Consider the following 24,541-nt stretch of genomic DNA (forward strand, 5'->3'; position numbering starts at 1 on the left):
TTCTCAACCCTAACTACAGACTCAAGTCACTGAGAGAGGCTTTAAAATCAAACAGGTGTCTGGAACTAACCTAGACCAATCAAATCAGAAGTTCTAGGTATGGGGTCCAGAGAAGAGATTTTTTTTAAGGGTTTTTTTTTCAAGTTATTCTCCTGTGCAGACAGAGTTGATAATTCTTGTTTGTGAGCAATAGTTCTCAAATAAAATCTTGAGCAAGTAACTTAGAGGTGATGCTCATCAAATTCTGTAGAATACTCTTTGAGAAACTGTCTTAAATAATATGAAGGTAGGGCAGGGATAATAAGCCCAAGGGAAAAAAAATTAAGTTAGACTGAGACCCTTCTAGACAATATGAAAGTACAATTTCGGTATTTTTTAGTCTTTCTTCTCAGCAAATCATATAGAAATAAAGTTTCTTCTAACAATGTTCTGGGTATCTTGAGTAAATGGGGAAATGGGGCAGGAAGGCCTAATGAAGATATGGAAAGGGTTGAATTATTGCTGTATTAGAGAACAAGAGATAACTAATGGAGACATGTTCTGAAATCTACCCAATTGGGTCATCTGGTTATCTCAGACCATAAAAATGACCTCTAAAATAGCCATAAGGGCCATTTCCCACATCTTCCCCTGCTAACCTCTTAGAAAATTCCATCTAGGGGTGCCTGGGTGGCTCAGTTGGTTGAGCATCCGACTTCGGCTCAGGTCATGATCTCACGGTCCGTGAGTTCTAGCCCCGCGTCAGGCTCTGTGCTGACAGCTCAGAGCCTGGAGCCTGCTTCCGATTCTGTGTCTCCCTGTCTCTGACCCTCCCCGTTCATGCTCTGTCTCTCTCTATCTCAAAAATATATAAACGTTAAAAAAAAAATTAAAAGAAAATTCCATCTAGGTCTGTATATTTAGAAAGAGGATCAATAATTATTTTATTAAACTGAATTAAAAATAAATAAAACTCACATGAATGTTATTTAAATGCTACATTATTCCTCTTTGACGCTGATAATTAATATTTTATAAATGTGTGGATGAGCTGTTAGAAAACAAGAAAGTATCTCTATTTTACGATTGTACACATTATAAGGAAACAACTATTAAAAAGTAAGGTTAAAAACACACATACATTATGCAAATGCCCACAAAGGTCTCCACCAGATTTATTTACCCTGTAGAAGGGTGACAGCTACAGGCTATCTTTCTCATTTATAATTCGTCGTTGCTTACCTTTACTTTTGAAGGAAGATGGATAAGGTCTTTCATTACACACCAAATGGATTAAGAGATATTAAAAAGCAAGAATCAATAGTATTTCATAACTGGTTTGATTTGGAAAATGGAGGGAAAACAAAGAATTAAATATGACTGTAAGCATTCACACTCAAGCAGATGAGCAGGTAGAGAGACAGAAAAGTGTCCATTCATTCTTTAAATCATTCATTCATAATGGAATACTACTTGGCAATGAGAAAGAATGAAATCTGGCCATTTGCAGCAACGTGGATGGAACTGGAGGGTATTATGCTAAGTGAAATAAGTCAGTCAGAGAAAGACAGATACCATATGTTTTCACTCATATGTGGATCTTGAGAAACTTAACAGAAGACCATGGGGGAGGGGAAGGAAAGGAAGAAAAAGTTACAGAAAGGGAGGGAGGCAAACTATAAGAGACTCTTGGATACTGAGAACAAACTGAGGGTTGATGTGGAGTGGGGGAGAGGGGAAAGTGGGTGATGGGCATTGAGGAGGGCACTTGTTGGGACGAGCACTAGGTGTTGTATGGAAACCAATCTGACAATAAATTATATTAAATAAATAAATCATTCATTCATTTATTATTCCATTCAGCACATCTTTGTTGAACAATTTCTGAGGGCAATATGCTGCATCAGTCACCAAAGAAGCTACCTATGGCCTCTCTGGAAGGGTATGATAAAATTGGAAGGGAAAGACTCACATACTGTGAATAGTTAAGTAATAATAGAAGAGAATGTATGATCGAGTTGAAAAAAAGAACTGACTAATGCAGACATGAATTAATAGGGGAATACAAAAATAAGATCAAAATGGGTGGCCGTACCGGAACTGAGGTTTTTGGAAGGTGTATAATTAAACTGATCTGTGAACTCAATTCCCAGTGAACATTTGTGAAGCACCCACTATGAGTGCTGTACCAGGCTGGGTGCAGTGGAGGAAACCAAAATGAACAGAACATGGGCTTTAACTGGCAAGAACCTTACAAACTGGAATAGGAGACAGACATTTACCTCATAAGACAAAGCTCGAATGATTATGAATGGGAAGGGAAGGGTCTCTGGAGGGCCAGTGAAGGAAAATGCCATCTAGTGAAATCTTAGAATCACTGGATTTAGTTAGCAGTTACTTACTGACTAGAGAAGAGGGGCAGAGAAAAAGAGGAGGAAGAAGAATGAAAAATCAATGACAGATGAATCAACTGAGGGATAGTGAGAGGCATTTGGATGAGGAAATGTGTATAAGTTATTTTGTCTGCTCCAAGGAAGTGAAAAAACAAAGTGGGGAGGTCAGAGTTCAGGGGGAGAGATCCAGGATTTACTTTTGAAAAAGGGATGGGGCGCGCCTGGGTGGCTCTGTTGGTTAAGCATCCGACTCTATATTTTGGTGCAGGTTATGCTAACTAACATAAAAATGAAGAAAGAAAAAGTGAAAACCTTGGGGGCATGGGTATCAGGGCAATTAGTCCCCAGCACATCCTCAGCTATTGCTATCACTATGCAGATACTCCTCTCCATAGTGCTCTGTAACCCTCCTGAACTGGCTCTACCTCCCACCCCACCCCCCACTGGGTCCCAGGGAACAGCACAATGGTCATCAGAGATTCTTCTCCCCAATAAATTACCTAGGGTCCGATAGACATTTCATATAGCCTTAGCAGAAGTCTTGATCCGTAGTCCCCCAACAATCCCCCCAACAAAATCATTCTGCTGTCAAGCCTTGCATCTGAATAAATGCTACCCTCAGATATTCAGTTGAGTAGCCAAAAATCTAAGCTTCATCTTCTATTTTTCTGTCTTGCATGCTTGTATTATTAGGTTAACTGGCTCAATATTCATATTATATCCTGAAATTGTCCATCTCTCCATTGCATCTTCTACAGCCACTGCCTGCATGCCCCTCTTCTCTCACCTATGCCACTGTAATAGCCATTTCTCCCTGCCTCCTTCTTTGACCCCTGGGTCCACCCCTATCTAGTGGTCCGAATGATCTTGTCAAAGTGTCTGTAAGGAGGTCTCAGCTCTGTAGAAAATCCCCCAGCTAGCACAAAATCTAAACCCTTTGCCATGCCTCCAAGCCCAGGGAGCCCACTCCTCATTCGTGCTGAAACCCCTATGTCACCACCTCAGAATCCCTGGCCCAACACCCCGGCTAGGGAAGCTCTGCAGTCACTGTCTCCTACACGCCTTATGTTATCTTTTTTATGGCACCTATTGGTCTTGCCAGATCTCAAAGGTTTCCTTTCTTTAAAAAAAAAAAAAATATATATATATATATATATATACACACACACACATATCTACATGTAAACATGTATATTTATATATAAATAATATATGTTATATATAATATATAACATATAAATTATTTATATATAAATATATAATATATTACATATAATATGCAATATATATAATATATAAATACATTATATATACATATATAATGTATATATACATATATAGTATATATACATATATATGTATATATAATGTATATATACAATGTATATATTATATATATATATATATATATATATATACACATTATATATATAATGTAAGCATCTTGAGAGAAGGGACTCTTTCAAGTTCATCATGTGTCCCTACAGTCTAAGGCCTGGAACATAGAAGGTGCTCAAAAAATAATTTTGACTGATTAATAATAATCCAGGAATTAAGGCTCTTGTTTACTCCCTTAGATGATTGACTTTAAGCAGTTTTCTACCAAACTGGATTACAACGATCCTGAAGTTACCCTACAGATCTAAAATACTACAATCAAACGAAGTCCTAGGTCAGTTCTTTCCATCTCAATGGTCATTTCAATCTTGTGCAAAGATGTTATAGCCTCATAGGATTTGGAGCATTTACCACCACAGTCATTGTCTTCTGCCCTTGCTGTCTCATCAGATCTTCTTGTCTTGCTTTGATGATTTCGTCATTCTCTGCACATCAACAACAGGGAAAGTTACGTGTGATTTGAACTCCAGCATGAAGATGAACCCTTGACCAAGATCACACCTGATTGCCTCTCTGGAATACATTTTATTTGTAACAAATATGTATATATAGGAGATTTATGATTATCTAATGCTTACTGAATTGTGATAAACCTGATACAAAAGACTTCAATAGATTTGTTACTAAAATATAGGATTAACAATACACTGAGGTACAAAAGCAATGTGTTTGTCTGAGTTAACTCACTCAATCCATCGCTTTGGGTTCATAGCTCAGAGTCATATACAATATGCAGTTTTGATTTCTCACCAAGCCTCGAGTTAGATATTATGGCACGTATACAAACAGTATGATGTAGATGTTCATAAATGATGTATTGTCATTTAGGTAAGAATTATGAACTAAATTCACTGAAATTTCATTACAGTGTCTTCTAAGCTAAAGCTACAGAACAATACTATCATAGGAGAGAGACAAAAATAGAGATTGAATTAATCTTAAAATGCTACTGGGAGAGCAGGATGCCTGGATGGCTCAGTCTGCTAAGCAACTGACTCTTGATTTTGGCTCAGGTCATGATCTCAGGGTCATGAGATCAAGCCCAAGTTGGGCTCCTCACTGAGTGTGGAGCCTGCTTGAACTTCTCTGTCCCACTCTCTCTGTTCCTCCTCCATTTTCACTCTTTCTCTCTCTGTCTCAAAAAATAAAAGTACATTTTAAAAAATGCTACTGGGAGAAAGAATACATATTCAAAATACTGGAAAAAATCATAAACACTTCATATTTTTCAAAACTACAAGATAAGACATTTGTAATTTAAAACTTTTTTAAAGTTTATTTATTTATTTTTGAGAGAGTGTGTGCACAAATGAGGAGGGGCAGAGATAGAGGGAGAGAGAGAATCCCAAGCAGCCTCCTCACTGTCAGCACAGAGTCCATTGCGCAGGGCTTGATGTCACAAACTGTGAGATCGTGACCCGAGCTGAAATTGAGTCACATGTATAGCTGACTGAGCCACCCAGCACCCCAAGAAATTATGTAATTAAATGGCTTTATAAAAGATAAAGAAAATACTGGAATGCCATGCCAGTGTTACTTTAATGTGAAAGAGTATCTTTTCATTCTTCATTTCCACCATGTACCAGATTGGGATCATTTGATATAATCTACCTAGTAGGTATTCCATCTTAGTAAGATTATGTTTGTCATTGTTATGACACTGGAGAATATTTCTACACAGACACCAGGTAATGTTGAAATGAAAATGTTTATTTAGAAGTCCTAATGTCCAAATAGGCAGAAAATAAATACTTCTCAGACATTTGTTATTTTACACAATCCCTCTCCACTTTTGTTGTACATTAATGCAGTTTATAGAACACCCACAGTAATATGTTCTCCCTGAATAGAAATAATCTCCTTTCCTTGTGAATATCGTGAAAGCAGATATATAATTCAGCCATTCCAAGATTGTAAACTTCCTCTTGTTAATAATTCTCTGCTATCACCAAATATGTTAATAACAGTCTCTCATACATGAAACCTTTGACACATTCATGAAGTGTCCGTTTCTCACTGAAAGAAATATCTGCTTTTCACATTGGTAAAATATATTTATGTATTCCCCAAGTACTGCATCACATAAAATGGAAAGTGGCTTCATTTTCCATTTATATTAAGAGGAATCTTCAAAATGTCTTGCTAGTTCACTGTGTTTCATTTTCTCTGTGAATAGTTCATCAAATACTCTCTTCTGCTTTGAAGTAAAGTAGTTTATCCAATCACCCACCGCTCCTGGAAAAAATTGGAAATGTATCAGAGAAGAACCAATGTAAATGTACAGCATTCACAAAAGCAATCTGTCAGATTTATAATAAAATACGAATGATTTCATTTCTTGGTGATAAGAAGATGGGGGTTATTCTTTTCTTCATTTGTTATGTGTTGCTTTTAATTTCCACAGTAATGGTTGTATGTTAATATTTACAGTTTAAAAAGTTGTTTCTTAAAAAGAAAAGAAGATTAAAATATATAAATAACCTAGGTTTTACAACAGCAAGCCAAGAAATGTCTCGCCTAAACTTAGTTGAAACATAAAAGCGACAAAGTGGACATGATGTCACTTCTTTCCCTGTCCTGTGCACCTCTGAAGCGGTAACTGTGCTAACATACCACAGGTCCGCGTAATTGCTCTCTCTCTCTCTCTCTCTCTCTCTTTTAAATTCAAGTACACTTAACATACAATGTGATAGTGACTTCTGGTGTAGAGTATATTGAGTCAACAACTCTATACATTATTCAGTGTTCATGACGATTAAGTGTACTCTTAATTGCCTTCACCTATTTCATCTTAATTGGTCTCCACTGGGTTCCACTGAGCATCAAAACTTCCTCATTTCTCATCATTCTCTGTATTATAATCCCTCCCAATCTCTCTTTCTCTCATCTCTGCTTGTTTCACCTTCCTTCACACATCCTTTTCTAAATTCTTTGTCTTCCCTTTATCTTCTCTCTCCCAATCCTCCTAATCTTTTTCTTGACCCTCCCATATCATCTTGCTCTTGTCCTCCATTTTCAAACTTCTTGGAAGAGTGGTCCTTATTTGCTGCTTCCTTTCGTTCTCATCTCTTCAATTCCCTTAATCTGGCTTCCACTGACACCACTATGGAAGACACTCTCAGAATTCATGAATGATAAACAAACAGCCATGTTTGATCCTGGCCTTCTTTGGAATTCTAGCTGATTTCCTTTCTTGGCTTGTCTTGGGCTGTTTCATTCCTATTGATGTTAGCGTCCCTAGGGCTCCCCCTTCTAACCCTTTCTCCACAATCCTTTCCAATCACCCTGAATAATTTTACCTAATTCCACAAACTGCTGATGGCTCCTAAACTGACTTCTGAGTTAAGATCCATCTGACCGTGGCTCATTGCCACTAGCCAAATTATGCCCCTCAGTGTTTTGTACCTGGATTATTACAATAACCTCTTACTGGACTTTCTGCCTCTGGTTTCACCCTCTTCTAATCAACTTTCCACCTGACTCTATTATTTTCAGGTCCCTTCTTAAAACAGCAAATAGACAGGAATGGGGTGGGGGTAAAGGACCCCCTCATAATGTCCATCAGAGCTTTCGTTCTCTGGCCCCAATCTTTATCTCCCTCATTCTGCTCCACACATCATATACCACTCTCGCACAGAAGACTACCTGCTCTTTCTAGAAAATACAATGCAATTCCATAGTGGTTCTGAGATATCCTTCTTGCTGCTAGCTCTTGCTGGAATGTATTTCTTCTCTGTTATTTTCCTGGCAAATTTTTGCTCATGATTCCAGTCCCCAATCCAATGTCATCTCCTCACCTACTCTGCTAGGAAAAAATTCTCTCTCCCTTACTCATGTTGCTATTCATATTTGTTTATACTACTGGTATAGCTGTTATAACCTTGTATTACTGTCTAGATTATGATTTTCTGAGGGACAAGACTATTTTATTCAATTTTTGAATCTTAGCACTTAGAAAATACTTATTAATAAATATTTGCTGAATTAAGTTCTCTCCTCCCTCTCAGCCCTGGTTTTGTAACTATAAGAAAATAAAAAATGAATCACCAAAAAAGACAAAAGTAATTTGCAAACTTAAGGCAATATCTGATCCATGTGAGTTAGCAAATATTTGCTTTAGAATGAATTAAATTCAGATGAACCAGAAAATGGAAAACACACCTTTGTGTTTTCTAGTAGGAAATCTGAGTACCTAAACACAGAAAATTTTGCCATTATAAGTTATGAAAATTTTGAAAAATGTTAAAACATTTTTCTCCCATATCTGGATTAAAACTCACATGGATTTCATGTCCACCTGGGTGGCTCAGTTGGGTAAGTGTCTGACTTTGGCTCAGGTCATGATCTCACAGTTCCGAGTTCAAGCCCTGCACCAGGCTCTGTGCTAACAGCGAGAGTGGAGCCCACTGTGAGTTCTCCCTCTCTCTCTCTCTCTGCCCCTCCCCTGCCCCTGCTCTCTCTCTCTCAAAAAAATAAGTAAACATTAAAAAATATTTTTTAAAAACTCATGGATTTCAAAACAATTCTATATCCAGATGTACCCAAACTACTTTTAAGTTAAATGTTAGGAATTAGTGGAGAAGATTCATTTCCTTCTCTTTGGGTTTTCATGCAGGGGAATGTCCTTAGATAACACTTCCAGCTTCTCTGTACACCCCTGACTGGTGCAGGGTAAGTTATTTGGTGAGTTTGGAAAAATGCACTGTCAAAACTCATTAGCTCCCTTCTCTCTTCTGAAGAAAACATGTGTCACATACTGCTCTCTACCATGCACTAAATGGGCTGCTTCAGTGCAAGGACAGAACTGCATTTGATTGTGACTAAGCAAGCATGTTTGCAAAACTTAGGATAAGTTGTTAACAAATGCACTAGGCTGCAGACCTGAGGAACATTCTTCAAGCAACTTTATTATTTCCATCTGTTTGACACCTGTGTCTCTCTCAACTGGTTCCTAACTGGGCATGGAAATCTCAATGTCTAGAAATAATGCAATTTGAGAACTTCATTTACTAAGTGTTCACTGAGGGATAACGATGCACAAATCCATTGTGCAAGAGATAGGGTGCACGATGGTGAAATGAGAGATTTTTTTAAAATGGTAAAATGGAACTACTTCCAAATATAAGCCCAGGCAAAGCACCACATCCCGTTATGACTTACCTTTCCTAAATACCAGGTTCCTATTAGTTGTGAGGGCACAGATGGTATGATTTGGATCACAGTTTTCTTTGGCTGCATTATTTTTCATTTCACTGAATGATGTTTTCCGAGTAATCTTATTAATTTCACTGTCACTCACATTTATACCAAGGAAATTAATTATTTTCTTTATGCTTTTAGAAAGATCCTGAGCAATACGGAAAAAAAAGTTTTTTAGAAAGTGTAACTCATCAAAACACCAAATTAATTCCCTGAAAGCTGAAAACAGAATTTACTGATTTCCTGTTTTAACTTTACTTGACTTAAATTTTGATTGTTGAAATATTAGAAAGGACTTACTTTCTTCATTTCTTCATAGAATATAATTAGAATGTTTTTGTCATTTTTGTGTTCTTCCCAGCTTAAAACATGATCAAACCAGGATCCATATACAACTAGAAAAAAAAAAGTGAATTGTGTTAATATTAAGCATCGTGACTTGGTGTCCCAGGGTCTTCCCATTTCAGCAAAGTATGCAAAGTAAGGCACACAGGTATCAAACTTTCAGGTGAAAGAATTTTACTTAAGAATTTTTGAACAGTGGTCGCCTGGGTGGCTCAGTCGGTTAAGCATTTGACTTTGGCTCAGGTCATGACCTCACAGTTCATGAGTTTGAGCCCTGCGTGAGGCTCTGTGCTGACAGCTCAGAGCCTGGAGCCTGCTTCTGATTCTGTGTCTCCCTCTCTCTCTGCCCCTCCCCTGCCTGCACTCTGTCTCCCTCTGTCTCTGTCTCTCTCCCACACACACAAATAAACATTAAAAAAAAAAAAAAGAAAAAGAAGAAGAATTGTTGAATGGGGGCACCTGGGTGGCTCAGTTTGTTAAGCGACCAGCTCTTGATTTCGGTTAAGGTCATGATCTAACAATTTGATTTGTGGGATAGAGCCCCACGTTGGGCTCTGTACTGACAGTGTGGAGCCTCCTTGGGATTCTCTCTCTTTCTCTCTTTGCCCCTCCCTACCTTGTGCACACACATACTCTCTCTCTCTCTCTCTCAAAATAAATACATGTTAAAAAAATTGTTGAATCACTCTATTGTACATCTGAATGTAATATAATGTTGTATGTTAACTACACTGGATTTAAAATGAAAAAAAAGCTAGTTATATATGTTAATACCATGTCTTCTTCAGTAACAATGTGTCATTCATTATCTATGAAGAAACTTACAATTAGGTTTAATAACATTAACTCAATAATTAAAAATTAAATAAGATCTTAAATATTTTTTAAAAAGTTTTCCTTAGAAGAGCTCAAATTAAACAGAAATACTATTTCAACTAAATACAATATTGTGAAATGAAGCTGGGTTGCTATATCTTTTAATACGGTTGTGGTGTTTTTTCTTATTTTTGGTAAACATCTTTTTATAATCAGAAAAAATGACAGCAGAAATGCAGAAATACACATTTTCCCAATAATTGTGTTCTGATAACTACTTTGGATCTTGAGGAAAATAAAGAAACATTGAGAATTTATTATTTTATTCCTGTAATGTCACAGGCTTTTTATAAGTTCTTAGCATAAAACGTTTATACACTTCCTCAAAAAAAGGGGGAGGGAGAAAAGAGTTCTATTTACTCGTCTGAGTTTAAGGCTAAAAAATACAGTGTTAGGGATTTATCAGTAGTTGATACTATCTCTTTACTGCTTTGCTAATTTTACAGTCCTAAAAATATCTCCAGGGCTTGAGACTAAAATATTACCATGCAAAATAAATGATCAGAAGCAGTGATGATAAAAAACAAAACGTGAGCACCTTGTTGTCACCACAGAAAGTTGACTAGCTTGACAATCTAAAGTGTGAAACATTGTAACCTAAAATATTACATATACATCTTTCCATGCATCCTTATTATCCAAAGATTTAACACTAGTTAATGCCCAAATTATAAAAGAGCCACTCTACTAGCAATTTTCTGAAGATCTGATGACTATTGATTCATTTAATAAGGATTTATTAAGCCATTAGTGTCTGCCAGATATTGCAGTATATACATTTTGAACATTAAAGTTTTGCATAAATTGAAGTCTAATTAACTCCAAACTAACTGCAATTTTTCATGGCCTCAGTTCCCAAGAAAGTTAAGGGCAAGAAAATAACCATAAGGCATTCTTAAAACAAGAACTTCTGGGACTGCAATAGTGTCATTACAGTGTCAGCCCAGTTTACTACCCCATTGGCCCAGAAGGCTGTACAATAAGAATGGGTGTTTAGAAGGACTGTCCTGATACATCAGTTATCAGCATTCTCACTGCTATTTCAGGGACTTGCGCAATACTTGATCTTAGAATTACTCAAATTACCATATCAGTTTTAAGGAGTTTTCTTTTCTTCTCCTCCTCCCCCTCCCCCTCCCCCTCCCTTCCCTTCCCCTTCCCCTTTCCCTTCTTCTTCTTCTTTTTCTTCTTCTATAAAGTAGGCTTTATACCCAGTGCAGAGTCCAAGGCCCAAGGTGGGGCTTGAACTCACGACCTGAGGTCAAGACCCTGAGGTGAGATCAAGAGTCAGATGCTCAACCTACTGAGACCCCCAGGTGCCCCAAGGAGTTTATCTTCTAAGGATGGCCAACATTTACCCAGGAAGAAACACATGGTGGGATAAGATTGATTCTTCTCTTATTCAAATTTAAGAAGTTAACTACTTTCTAGTACCCCAGACTACACTCACAGACTCAACCTGCCTCACCGCCTCCTCTCAGCAGCTGCAGCCCATCCCAGCCCTGGTGGATGACATCACCACCTAGAGTTGCTGATGCTATGGAAGCCCTCAATGCTGTCAGGGGGAACCTAGGCTTGTGTGACTTGCAGGCTGGACAGGAAAAGAGGCCTGGTGTCACATCTGGTGGTTATGTGTAATTGACTTGGCCCATTATGGCTTTTCAGCAGGAAATGCATTCCAACATACGCCAAATAGATTGAAGAATAATCTGTTGGATCATAGCCTGATCATTGTTTGAGAGCAGCTATGCTATTATTAACTAATTAATTTATACTCCATCTTGTTCCAGAAAGACTTAAGCCAGCCAAAATTGTCTTAAAGAAGTAAGCTGTCATGCCTTCCTTACTAATATAGAGAATTACACTTTTCATTAATTCTTTAATCAGAATCCTTATTATCCAGACCTATGGCCCTAAAGAAAAAATAACTTCTGAAACAGAGATGTAAAGTATTTCTTTTATGGGAAATGTTTTTCTCCACATCCTCCACTTAATTACAGAATTATACCACCTCCTGTCCTTAGGCATTCAGCATCCAGTCTCTTAATTTTGGTTCAGTTTATGATCTCATGGTTTGTGAGATCAAGCCCCATGTCTGGATCTGCACTGACAATGCAGAGCCTGCTTGGGATTCTTTCTCTCCCTCTTTCTCTCTGTCCCTCCCTGCTTGCTCTCTCTCTCTCTCTTTAAATAAACAAATAAACATTTTTTTAAAGTCCCTGAAGAAAATTCCTGAAATACAGTCACATATATTTAACAGAAAAACAGACAACCTTATCTTATAAATAGTAAAAAGTGAGGCTACTCTTCCCACCCAAGTAAATAAATAAAAGCTTTAGTGATTCAGTGACTATCCCCAAGTGTCAACAGGATTTGCCCAGGCTAGATTATCCGATTGTATAATACTTACATGGCAGATCCCTTTGCAATTAAAAATCTTAAAAATCTATTAACATACCTAATAAGGCATACAAGAATCATCTGGAACCTTTTTTCCATCTGCACTGCCCTTCCCAGTGTACTCAGCTATGACTCTGGATAATGTTATAGCAAAGGTAGATGCCCTATGACAGCTAGTTTGCTTCCTTGCATATGGATGGGATTGCCCTCTTTGTGGCTACACTCACAGAAAAATAATCTCTACAACAGGAGCACTAATAGGCCTGCTTTTTCCTGCCCTAGTGAGGCCATACCCAGAGGATGCTTTTTGTCTTCTAGGTGCTGCAAAACAATAGAGATGTGGCCATATTAGAGCTCATGCAGCAGTGAGAGACGTAGTGAGCCCCAGTTCATAATAACTGGAGACAAACATGGCTTTTCTTTTCTCGAGAAAAAGCAGACTCAAGATCTGTTTTTTTTTAAATAATTTATGTATTTAAACTCTGCTTATTCCAAAAATGGAATTGAGGCAGAGTGAGGCATGCTAACTATCTTCAAATATTTAAAAGGCTATCATGTGGAAGAAGAATTAATGATGAGGGCAACAGCTTTCTTGCTTGATGAGTTATGCCACAGCGCTAAGAGCAAAGATTTTGGAGCTGACACCTGAATTTAAATCTGGGCTCTGCTCCTTAGTAGATATGGATCTGGACAAGTTATCTGGCTTCCCAACATCTGTACTTTCCTCACCTGTAAAATGAAGGTCACATCTAGCTCCTGTGTCCTTGTGAGGATGATATGAAATCGTGTTGCACTGCACTTAGCTAAGTGTCTAGATCACGTAGTAAGATTTTTAAAAATTTTTAACAGTATTGAGATGGAGTGTGTTGTTTGGGGGCAGGAGCTGGGGGTGTGAACCCGTTGTCCAAGTTAAGAAGTTCAAGTTTAGCCTGCAATATTCTTGGGGATACTACAAAGGTGATTCAAACATCAGGTGGGTGTTTCAATCAAATGACCTTTAATAGACCTGTCATTCCCAAAACTTTATGATTCTACTAAATGTTTGCAAAAGAGGAGCTGAAATATTGTGAGCATAGCATATTCTTCCATAGAGAATACAGCAAAAGGAGTGTTACACTCTGTTGCTAGTGAGTTCCCTAAGTCCTCATGTTAAGGTTATACTTTCTGTGGACTCTCTTAAATTAACAAGTAAATGCTTAACAATTTGCAAGTGAAATAGTGAAACTAACAATTAAGAAGATTTACCTCCAACCCCCTAGAGAGGTAAGACCCTGTGGGCACACACCGTTTCTAAATCATGCCTCTTCTACATTCTGCACTGTCTTGGTATATTATTTTGGTTTAATGAAAGGTTTCGGAAGTCAGGCTTAGAAACTAATGTGTGCGCGCGCATGCGTGCGTGCGTGTGTGTAAGTGCTCTAGACACCAATGAGTCAGGGAAAAAGGAATAAATTCAAAGGTCATTCATGGTCATGCAGAACCGACATGTACTGCAGAGCTCAATCAAATGACGTATCATTGTAGTATTTTCAGGAGAAATTGCTTCCTGTTCATCTTTATAAAGACAAGTATCAAGATGGCTAATTCATTTGTTTTATTTGGGGAATGTTTTTTCCCTTTTGCGGGGAAGGGGGAGTTTAGGATTTTTTGCGTGTTGCTTCTGTTGTTTTGGATTTTTTTTTTTTTTTTTTTTTGGATAGAGCGCAAGAGGGGGAGAGGGCACAGGGAGACTGAGAATCTTAAGTAGGCTCCACATTCAGCATGGAGCCTGACATTGGGCTCGATGCAGGGCTCATTCCCGCAACCCTGAGATCATGACCTGAGCCAAAATCAAGAGTCAGAGTCCCCAAGCCACCCTGGTGCCCCTATTTGTGTTGTCTTATTTTCCATGTGTGTATACATAAGGCATGTTTCAGACTGCATGTCTAGGCTTCAGCTGTATCTTGCTAAACTCCAATTAATGCATAATTATTTCACTGACAAGACTGACGGTATATGCAAAAAGAGTGATACTTGATCAGAATTAATCTGTTTTCAAAACATTTCAACCAGCTCAATAAGTAATTGCAAATACGTACCACCCATGGGTGATAACAAAGACTGAGGAAGCAAAGTGAGAAAGAATGGCTTAGAAGCAAAAGAATTATCTATTCAAGTGTATTTCTGAAAGCAGGCCATTAGGGTCCATTTAAACTTTTGGAAAATGCTTTTGTGTTGAGTGGAACTGTATATTTTGAATAGAAAATCATTGTTATATTTACCATCTCCTCTTAGGAAAAGCTCTAGAAATCCAGCCCAGGTTTCAATGCCAGGGAGATTGGGATTATCTCTGTAGTAGTGGAATAAAGAAACGGCTGTATCCTTTGGATTCCTGACAATGTAGATAATCTGTTAAAACAAATTAGTTTATTTTTAGATGGAATAGCCCCAAAACAAAGCATTTTCTAAATGAAAGCAACCAAATCTACCTGTACAAACCACAATTTTTTGCTAGTTTACTCAGATTATTAAACATAGATTCAGGCCAGTGTTTCTAACTTAATGTGTGTACCAATCATCTGGGAATCTTGCGAAAAAGCAGATTCTGATTCAGGGGATCCAGGATGAGACCCGGCATTCTGCATTTCTAACAAGCTCCCAGATGACATTGGTGCTGCCAGCCACCGACCACACTTTCCCAATTTATGTGCTACATGTGGCCTTATCTTTTTAGCAACGGACATGAGACACCCTCTATTAATTTGTAGGACAAGATTACTTTTTTAATATAAAAAACTTCTAACAGAAAGAATTTTTAGTAGTTTTGTAACATGACTTAAATACACTAAGATTTCTTATAGATTGTCTATTCTTATTTATAAGAAGAATGATGTTTTGGAATTGCATATTTCTACAATTTAATCCCCCACAGAGTAAGGAATCTGAGCTACCCTCCTAGTTGACAGAAATGCTGCAACTGCAATCTAATTCAATTTGATAAATATTTGTTTGGTACCTCCAGTAGACCAGGCGGAGTGGAAAGTTCAAGGTCTGAGAAATATGACTAGTAAGACAGAAACACTACCAGCTTTCTCAAAACTTGCAGTGAGGTGAAGGAATGCAGTGTTATGAAAGATATAATAGGGACATACAGAGTGCAGTAAGAGCTTCTGAAAAACCTCAGGAAACCAGTGCGAGACACTGGCTATAATAGGACTATCTTCGATCATAGTTATGAGTATCAGATGTCCCACTTGCTCTTAAATTCATAATCAGGTGTATACATTTTATGTAGGTTATGAAGTGTTTACTGAGTTATGCTGAATGTAGCTATCTTTCTGTACTGTGTCCATAGTCCAGGTATTATGTAGCTATCTTTCTTTCTGTAATGTGTTCATAGTCCAGGTGTCGTGTAAGATCCACATGAAGAACACCTGCTCCTCTTTACATGAGAGATGTGCAAAGGCCACCGTGCACAGAGATGAAAAGCCACCTTTACCTCCCCTTTGCCCCCATTATCCTCTCTTCATCTCAAGAGATAATTGAGGAGTAACTCAACACTTCAGGCTTTCTTTAATTGCTCTCTGCATCCTGAGCAGATTCACAGAAACCCAAGGCTCTGAAAGCAGTTTAAAAATCCATTCACTGCCTTAACAAAAAGAGATAAAGTGGCAGAATCTTAAGCCTTAGCCATCCGGTTGGAATTTTTTGTTTGTTTGTTTTGGTAGAGAGAAGAGTATTTTAGGGTCTTTGGAGAATACCCAAAGTTACATGTCAGTATTATCAGTGGGAAAGGCATGCAAGCTATTAATACATAATACATATTTTAAAATAATGTATTCTGGGGTCACTTGGGTGGCTCAGTCAGTTAAGTATCTGACTTCAGCTCAGGTCATGACACGGGTCATGAGCCCCGTGTCAGGTTCTTTGCTGACAGTTCAGAGCCTGGAGCCTGCTTTGGATTCTGTGTCTCCCTCTCTCTCTTCCCCTCCCCCACTCATGCTCTGTCTCTCTCTCAAAAATAATTAAACATTAAAAAATATTTTTAAAAAAGAATGTATTCTGTAATTATGTGTAGTGACACATGTTAAGTAGAATTATTGTGGCAATGATTTCACAATATGTAGTAATATCAGGTCATTAAGTGGTACATCTGAAACTAATACAATGTTATATGTCAGTTATACTCAATAAATACACAATATTCTAAGAAATATTAGGGGGTGGCTAAAAGATATGAAGGGAAGGTAGAATCGTTCTCTGAAAAAAATTAAATATTAATTAATATCATGATATGAACTAAAAGCATAAATTTCATGTAAGAGAGATTGGAAACAAAAAAAGGGGGGAGACAAAGATAAGGAACAAAACATAGGAGTCTAAGTAAGATTGAGAGTAGAGAAACATGGCAAGAAGAATTGACTATCTGACAGACCCTGCAGGAGCACGGAAAGTCAGCATCAACCCTAAGCTCTCAAGGCTAGGGAGGTGGCAACAGAGGACAGGTAATCATCTTGGGAAACCAGGTGCAAACAGAGACTCTCACTTCCCATTAGGGATGAAAGTGACAGATCAAGAAGCCAAGCCCAATTCTATGGTACTCTCAAGCCTTTGCCCTTACCCACTGATCTTACCTTGCATTGTTTTTGTTTGATATTCATAGGTAGCATGTTGTAGCTCAAATGTGTTGGAATAACTCTTCTCTTACAATACATGTTTAGCTCTTCAAATTTAGAAATATCTCCCAACTCAATAGGAGATGTTAGACTCATGCTAACATTGGGAATGTTCTCAATGACCTCTGCAACCCAGTGAGTACCTTCACACAAAAATAAAACAAAATGCATTTTTAAATTAAGTGATACTCTTGATGAAATAAATATAGAAAATTAGCATGATTTTATAAGAGCTATGAGTGCATTAATTTTCCTATAAATAGTTATTATTGTTTCTTGACACTCACTGAAACCTGTTTGAACGCTTGAGACGATAATTCACTTTTCAGGAAGAATCACACTTTAAAGAGCACGAAGAAACCTTAAAACTGCATAAGCCATTTCCTCAGCTTGAAATACTCTTCCATGCTACCCTACCTCTAGCGCCTTCTCCAATTTGCAAATACACAGGTCTTTCCATATACAGTTCCTACTGGTCCTGCAAGCTCATCATCTTGCTGTTTTATATACTGTCTTCTGAGTCCCTGCTCCCCTGGCACAATTGTTTACTCTCTCTATCCCTCCAAAGTAGCACTTACCAGAGTAGAAATGTCATTGCTTATATTCATGTCCATCTCCCCACTCCCCCCTGGAAGATAGACACTGGATCTTATTTTTGTTTGTGTGCAAACACAGAGTAGTGGTGTAGACAAAGCATTTGAACAAGGAGCAAATGCTATATTCAAATATCATAAAGACACAATCCTATGCTACCATGAAGTCTAGAAGGAATATCACTTTATGTTTATGTGAAGCAAATATGGATGTGCTCCAACATTGTGGACAACAGTAAGCTGGAGCCCAGAAGTAGAAGTTTGGTAGGGAGGATGCTTAGCTAATTTGAAACCAATGTTTCTAAAAAGTTTAAATCAAGCCAGTGTCCACTTATCCCACTGTAATTCCAGCTCCAAATTTGTTACGACATTAACTAATCTATAGTTGAATAAATATTTAGAACTTAAACGTGGTTCTCATTTGCACGATATGTTTTAAATTAAAGACTATTTTAGATTATAATGTTAATAGGTCAAATATTTATAATATTCATATAAACATGACTAATATAGTAATGATATTTCTATCATTTTCAAAAAGTGTATTGATATATTCTGGCGAAGGAGAGAGAATACAGTTTTGTGCTGCCGAAGAGACCTCCGGACCTAGTGAATGATGCCCATTTACAGGCACCAACACGTACAGTGGAAGCTTTATATATGGTTGTTTATACAGAGTATAAACTAGCCACTTGCTCAAAGAACTTTAAAAGTCTCATAAATTACTTTCTGAACTAACATATCAACTTAGGGTAAGGTATATTTATTCACAGAGTGACCTGCTACATAGAATACTGAGATTTTCTGGAGGCAATCATTTAATTTCCATTTGCAGCAGTATTTTCCAATAAAAGAGTTATGTATGTGATTTATGTTTATTCTCAAAAAACACGCCTGGAAGATCTGGCCCTATGTGAACTCTGTGAGGGCCTCTTGGGCCTGACAGAGGTACGTGAACTAAATGCAAACATAATTGGAAAGGGTTTAAGCTCTTAGTTGCTGACCCATGCCAGCAGGTGTATGCCCCTCTGCACATGTCTGGAAATCGCAGCTAGCAGTTGGATATTATATATCCTGGTCACCTCTCAACATTAAAAATAATATCGAATTAATTTTGACTATTCCCAGGATGACATTATTCATTATGGTCCTTTCTTTCATGTGTGTAATATGTGGAAATAAACTTTGAAGAATCAGGCATAAAATTTAACACTAAAAACACTTACATTTGTTTTTATTAGCCCAGGAGAAAAAATTATTCATTTATAAACCAATGATTAAATATGAATTGAACTAATACTATTTGTCACCATGCCTGGTACAAATATGAAGAGAACTTTATAATGTTACAGATATTATGCTTATTATATATGTCAATATCTGTACGCTTTATCAAATAGAAACAAGATCATAGTAAAAGCTCTAATTCCTCCAGTTGAATTTTCTCAAAACATAGTTCTCAATGTTCTAATGTCAAACTTTTTCATTAAAATAAGCATTTAGGGTCTCTTGGGTGACTCAGTTGGTTAAACATCTGACTTCAGCTCAGGTCATGATCTTACAGTTTGTGGGTTCAAGCCCTGTGCAGAGCCTGGAGCCTGCTTCAGATCCTGTGTCTCCCTCTCTTTCCACCCCTCCCCTGCTTGTTCTCTCTCTCTCTCTTTCCCTCTCTCCTCAAAAATAAACAAATAGACATTTAATAAAATAAATAAATAAAATAAAGTAAGCATTTAGGATACTTAAATGTCCTATGAAACAATTCTGAAAAATAAATGCTTTATAAAAATATTATTATATTTCTTCTTATTTCTTACATTTCACATATTTAAAAATGTATTTATACATTTAAAATACATTAAAATAAATTTTACCTGATTTTGGGTAGGACACCAGAAACACATCATCTTCTCTTGCATTGAAAAAATCCAGGGAATTTAGAAGTTCTTCTGAACACATAGTAGAATAGAGGATCCCCTTGAATTTATGAAGAACACTTGACTGCTTCTGGAATGGCATCTTTCTTCAAGTCAATCAAAAAGTATTTACTAAACACTAACTTCACACAAGGCACAGAACAAGGATGGTCCTTGATGTCAATCCTAGCTCAGTGGCAGTGTAATCCTAGAATTACTAAGCTAGAGGAATCTATATATACGCTTTGCAGCTCTTCACAAGAGTAATTTTTAAACCATAACTAAGCCAAAGTCTACTGCGAAAATAATATTTTTCTTGATAACACATGTTACAAAATATTTTCTTGATAACACATGTTACAAAATATTGCCTCCCAACTTGACATTCAGAATAGTTTACAAACAAAGCTATCAAGATCTCAGAATGTAATTATTAAACAGACTAGAGTTATTCAAATCCTTTTGCTTTAATAAGGAAAGACTTATAGTGGCTATCATGGATTACGTCACTGTGGAAAGGACTAGAAAAGTTGAACTTCGTGTTAACATTAACACATAGTAGAGGAAGTAGCTAATATGTATTGCGCTGCAGGAAGAGGAGAGGAGTGGTGCAAGAAAATATAAATTTTTCTTAGAATTGGCAGATAAATCTGTGGCTAAAAATAAACCTTGCAGGAAACACTTTAGGAAAGATAACACAGAAATCAGGAAACCCAATCCAGAAAAAAGACATCTTGAGCTTTGATGTATACATGCTGAAATAAACAAATTTTTGTCTGAGTCATTCTTTGCTTTTGTCACTAATATTGTTATATTCTGGATTAGATTAGATATGGCAACAAAGTGCCCAATTACTTCTGTGACCCACAGTTGAATCTTTTTTGTTTACTTTTCTAATCATCAAAAGAAATGTATATCAACAAGGAAATGACCAGCATTTTAATTGAGCATAAAAAAGTAGAGGTCTACTGTGAAGAAATAATTGAAGAAGAAAGATATTTATGATAGTGGCAGAAATGAAATTCAGAATAATCATACACATAGAAAATTCCAAAGAATCTGCAAACAATTAGAATGAATATGTAAATTGAGCATGGTTGCTGGATTATGAGGTCAATACTTGAAACTAAATTGTATTTTTATATTCTAGCAAAACCAACTGAAAAATGAAATTTGAAAAACACCACTATTTATAATAATATGAAAAAAACCTCAAATCTCTAGAAATAAATCTAATAAAAGATGTGCAAATCACTGAAAACTATAATTACTGAAACTGGTTAAAGAAAACCTAAGTAAAAGGAGAGATATACCTTGTCCATGGACCAGAAGACTCAATATTATTTAAATGTCAAATTCTCCTTATGGATCTATAAAGTCAATTCAGCTCGATCAAAATCCCAACAAGTATGTGTGTGTGTGCATGTGTGTAAATTGACAAACATTTATATGGAAATACAAAAGCAGAAGAATAGCCAATGAAATCTTAAACAAATCTGTAAGACTTAAATTATCATATTTTAAGCTTACCATAAAGCAACAGTAACTAAAACAGTGTGGCCTGAGCCCAAGGATACATAACAGATAAATGGAACAGAATGAAGAGTACAGAAAAAGACCCACACATAAATTGTCACTGGATTCATAACAAAAGTATAATTCAGTCAGAAAAAGATGGTCTTTTTAATGAATAGTGTTTGTTCATTTGGATCAATATGGGGGAAGAAAAAATCTTACCATACACCATATTAAAGAAAAATTCAAGATATATCACAGAATTAAATGGGGAAAAAAAGCTTCTAGATGAAAATATGAGGTATATTTTCATGATCTTTAGGCATATAAAGGTTCTTAAATATGATACACAAAAGTGCTAACCATTAAAGAAAAAGTTATCCTTGTGATTGATTAAATTAAGAGCCTCTATCAATTAAAGGTCACTATTAAGAAAGTAAAAAAGCAAACCACAGAACTGGAAGAAAATAGTGTAATTACATATATTCAACATTGTACTCATTTCCAGACTCCTTAAAGAACTCTTAGTAATCAATAACAAAAAATCAAACAACTCAACAACATAAAAAAAGCATACCCCTGAGTAAACCTTTGGAAAAGTGTTCCACATCATTAGTTGCCTGGGGAAATGGAAATTAAAATTAGCATTATGGGAAGATCCACTCTCACACTGTTGGCATGAGAAGCTCTGTGGACCCTCTCCCTGAAGAAACAACCAGAAATGATGACAGTTCTTTTAAAAGTAAAATAAACATTTAAAATCTGTAGAAATGGGGGTGCCTAGTTACTCAGTCAGTTAAGCATCTGACTTCGGCTCAGGTCATGATCTCATTGCTTGTGGGTTCAAGCCCTGTGTCGGGCTCTGTGCTGACAGCTCAGAGCCCGGAGCCTGCTTTGGATTCTGTGTCTCCCTCTCTCTCTGCCCCTCCCCCACTCATACTCTCTCTCTGTCTCTCTCTCAAAAATAAATAAACATTAAAAAAAATTAAAATCTCTAAAAATGGTTCAAAATCAGGAAGCAAATGAAGAAACATCTATTCAGGAAAATATTTGCAAATCATATATCTGGTAAGGGACTTGTCTCTAGAATATGTAGAGAACACTAACAAGTCCATAATACAACAGCCTTATAAAAAAATGTGTAAAGTCTACACTGTTAAGTATGAGTATAACACAGGCCCTGGGAGAGGCTTACAGAGAAAGGCTGAAAAGTAAAGGTAAAGGAACAGGCTGCATCTTGGAAGGCCTTTGCACTGAACTAAGAAGTCTGAACATTGTCCAGAGAGCTATGGGAACGATCAGAGGTCTTAAGCATTGAGTGAGGAGATCAGATTCCATATTAGAAAGACTCATCTGATAACAATATGGAGGTGGGCTGCAGCTGATCCACACCGAAGGCAGAAACTGAAGGAGAAGCAAATGGAGATGAGAAAATAAGAGCAGATGCGACAGTGCTTCCCAGGTAGAATCTCTAGGAATTAGTGGCCAATTAGATAGAATGGATGAGGGAGTGAGTAAAATCACAAATGTGGCAATCCCACAGGCCAGCTTCAGTTTGCAGATTTTGTGTTTATTTTGCCATTTACAAAGTTACATTTGAACTGTGGTGGCTTGTTCAATCCTGTTTGCTTCAGTCCTCACCACTCCCTGTTCTCCACGACCCTGCTGGACTTTACCCGCCTGGTTCCTGAAGTAATGACTTTCCTAGACAGTCCTTTTTTTTTTTTTTTTTTTTTTAATGTTTGTTTACTCTGGGGCTGTTAGGAGACACATCAGATGAAGAAGGACAAAGGAACTGTGGGGTGGGTGACTTCATTCCTCTCCTCTGACACTGACTCTGCCACTGTTCCCAGCCTCCAATCACACCCACTGCCTTCCCCAAGCTTTCAACTGACTTTTATTGGTTTTTCTGCAGGAAAATCAAGAAGAGAGGAAGAATCTAGACTTTTCCTCTCATAGATGCCTTGAAAACATTGAGAAGCTATGTTATATATCTACTAAATTCCATGTCAGATCTAATCCTCATTGCAACATGGCTGGAATGTAGGATTACTTTTGCTGTACATATGAGTAAACTGAGGCAGTTTATGTAGGACAGGTTGCCAATATGCTTTAGAATACTGCATTGAAGTTTCTTTAAAAAAAAAAAAAGATCATAAACCATGGCCTCATTCTTTTCTGAAGCCATTTGACTTTTTTTATAACCTTCATTTAATTTTATGATAGATTCAGAGGTATATTCACCAGAATTTCTGACCAGCAAAATATAGGAATTACAGTTGATTCATAACTTTGCCAACATATGGTATCATCATAGTTTACTGGTAAGAGTATATAAATTGGCTACAAGCATACTGGAAAAACTGTTTGACAGTATCCTATTTGTCTATTGCTGGTTATAAACCATTATAAAATGTAGTGATGTGAAAGCAACAATTTGCTTTCTTTCACAGTCCTGTGGGTTGACTGTGCTCCCTTCAGCAGTTTTTGCTTCAACCTCTCAGGCATTATGCTCATCACCCCACTGATGGTGTGGAGCCTGCTTGGGATTCTCTCTCTCTCTCTGCCCCACACTGCATGTGCTCTATCTCTTTCTCTCTCTCAAAATAAAGGAATAAACATTTTGTTAAAAAAAATCCTGTTGCCTACGTATGAGGTCTGTGAGGCACACACAAGTTTGGTTTGACAGGCCATTGCTGACCAGTGGTAGGAAGTAGTGGATTTTTCTGAAGACCTGACTGGGCCTGACATGCAAGAGAGCTTGATCACATGGCTAGTGTTGATTATGGGTTTTTACACTGAGCTGAGATGGAGCTCTCTATCAGAGTGCTTATACATGTGGTCTTACAGTCGTCTGGTGACTATTGAAAGGGAGTATTCTGAGAGTAAGGGTTCAAGAGACCTAAGCAGAAACTGTTTCTTACAACCTAGTGTTGGGAGTCATGTGACATCAGTGACAGTCTATATACTCAGTTATACAGGGTTAGCCAAGACTCAGTGGGGGAAAGGACCACACAGGGCATGAGTCCTGGGAACTGTAGCTGACTGGGGGCCATTGTGCAAAAGTAGCTCTTGTAGTCTTTTCTGATTTCCAGTGTTTCATTTTCCTCCTAGAAATAAAATGCTCTTGCAACCTTCCCAAGACCTTCAGGTCTCACTCCATTTGTTGTCAGGGTCAAGCTTGAAGTCTGTGATCTCCTTTTCTAAACCAGGTCCAGATATCAGTGGAGGTCCTTGGGTCCTGTCCCTCTGCTGAAGCTCCTCGAGCACAGCTA

At 37.3% G+C, this 24,541-nt stretch overlaps 1 protein-coding gene across 1 annotated transcript; it reads right to left on the reverse strand.

Moving 5' to 3' along the window:
- Positions 1-5,459: 5,459 nt before the first annotated feature.
- Positions 5,460-19,974, reverse strand: LOC106967977 (sulfotransferase 6B1-like). The gene is made up of 6 exons (XM_015064314.3): positions 19,710-19,974; positions 17,204-17,388; positions 14,852-14,978; positions 9,270-9,364; positions 8,931-9,117; positions 5,460-6,005 (listed from the first exon to the last, which is right to left on the reverse strand). The coding sequence occupies exons 1-6, from the start codon at positions 19,852-19,854 to the stop codon at positions 5,887-5,889; spliced, it is 858 nt and encodes a 285-aa protein (XP_014919800.1). The 5' UTR covers positions 19,855-19,974; the 3' UTR covers positions 5,460-5,886.
- Positions 19,975-24,541: the final 4,567 nt, after the last annotated feature.

This window comes from Acinonyx jubatus, chromosome B4 (assembly GCF_027475565.1).
Source record: "Acinonyx jubatus isolate Ajub_Pintada_27869175 chromosome B4, VMU_Ajub_asm_v1.0, whole genome shotgun sequence".
NCBI classification, from domain to species: Eukaryota; Metazoa; Chordata; class Mammalia; order Carnivora; family Felidae; genus Acinonyx; species Acinonyx jubatus.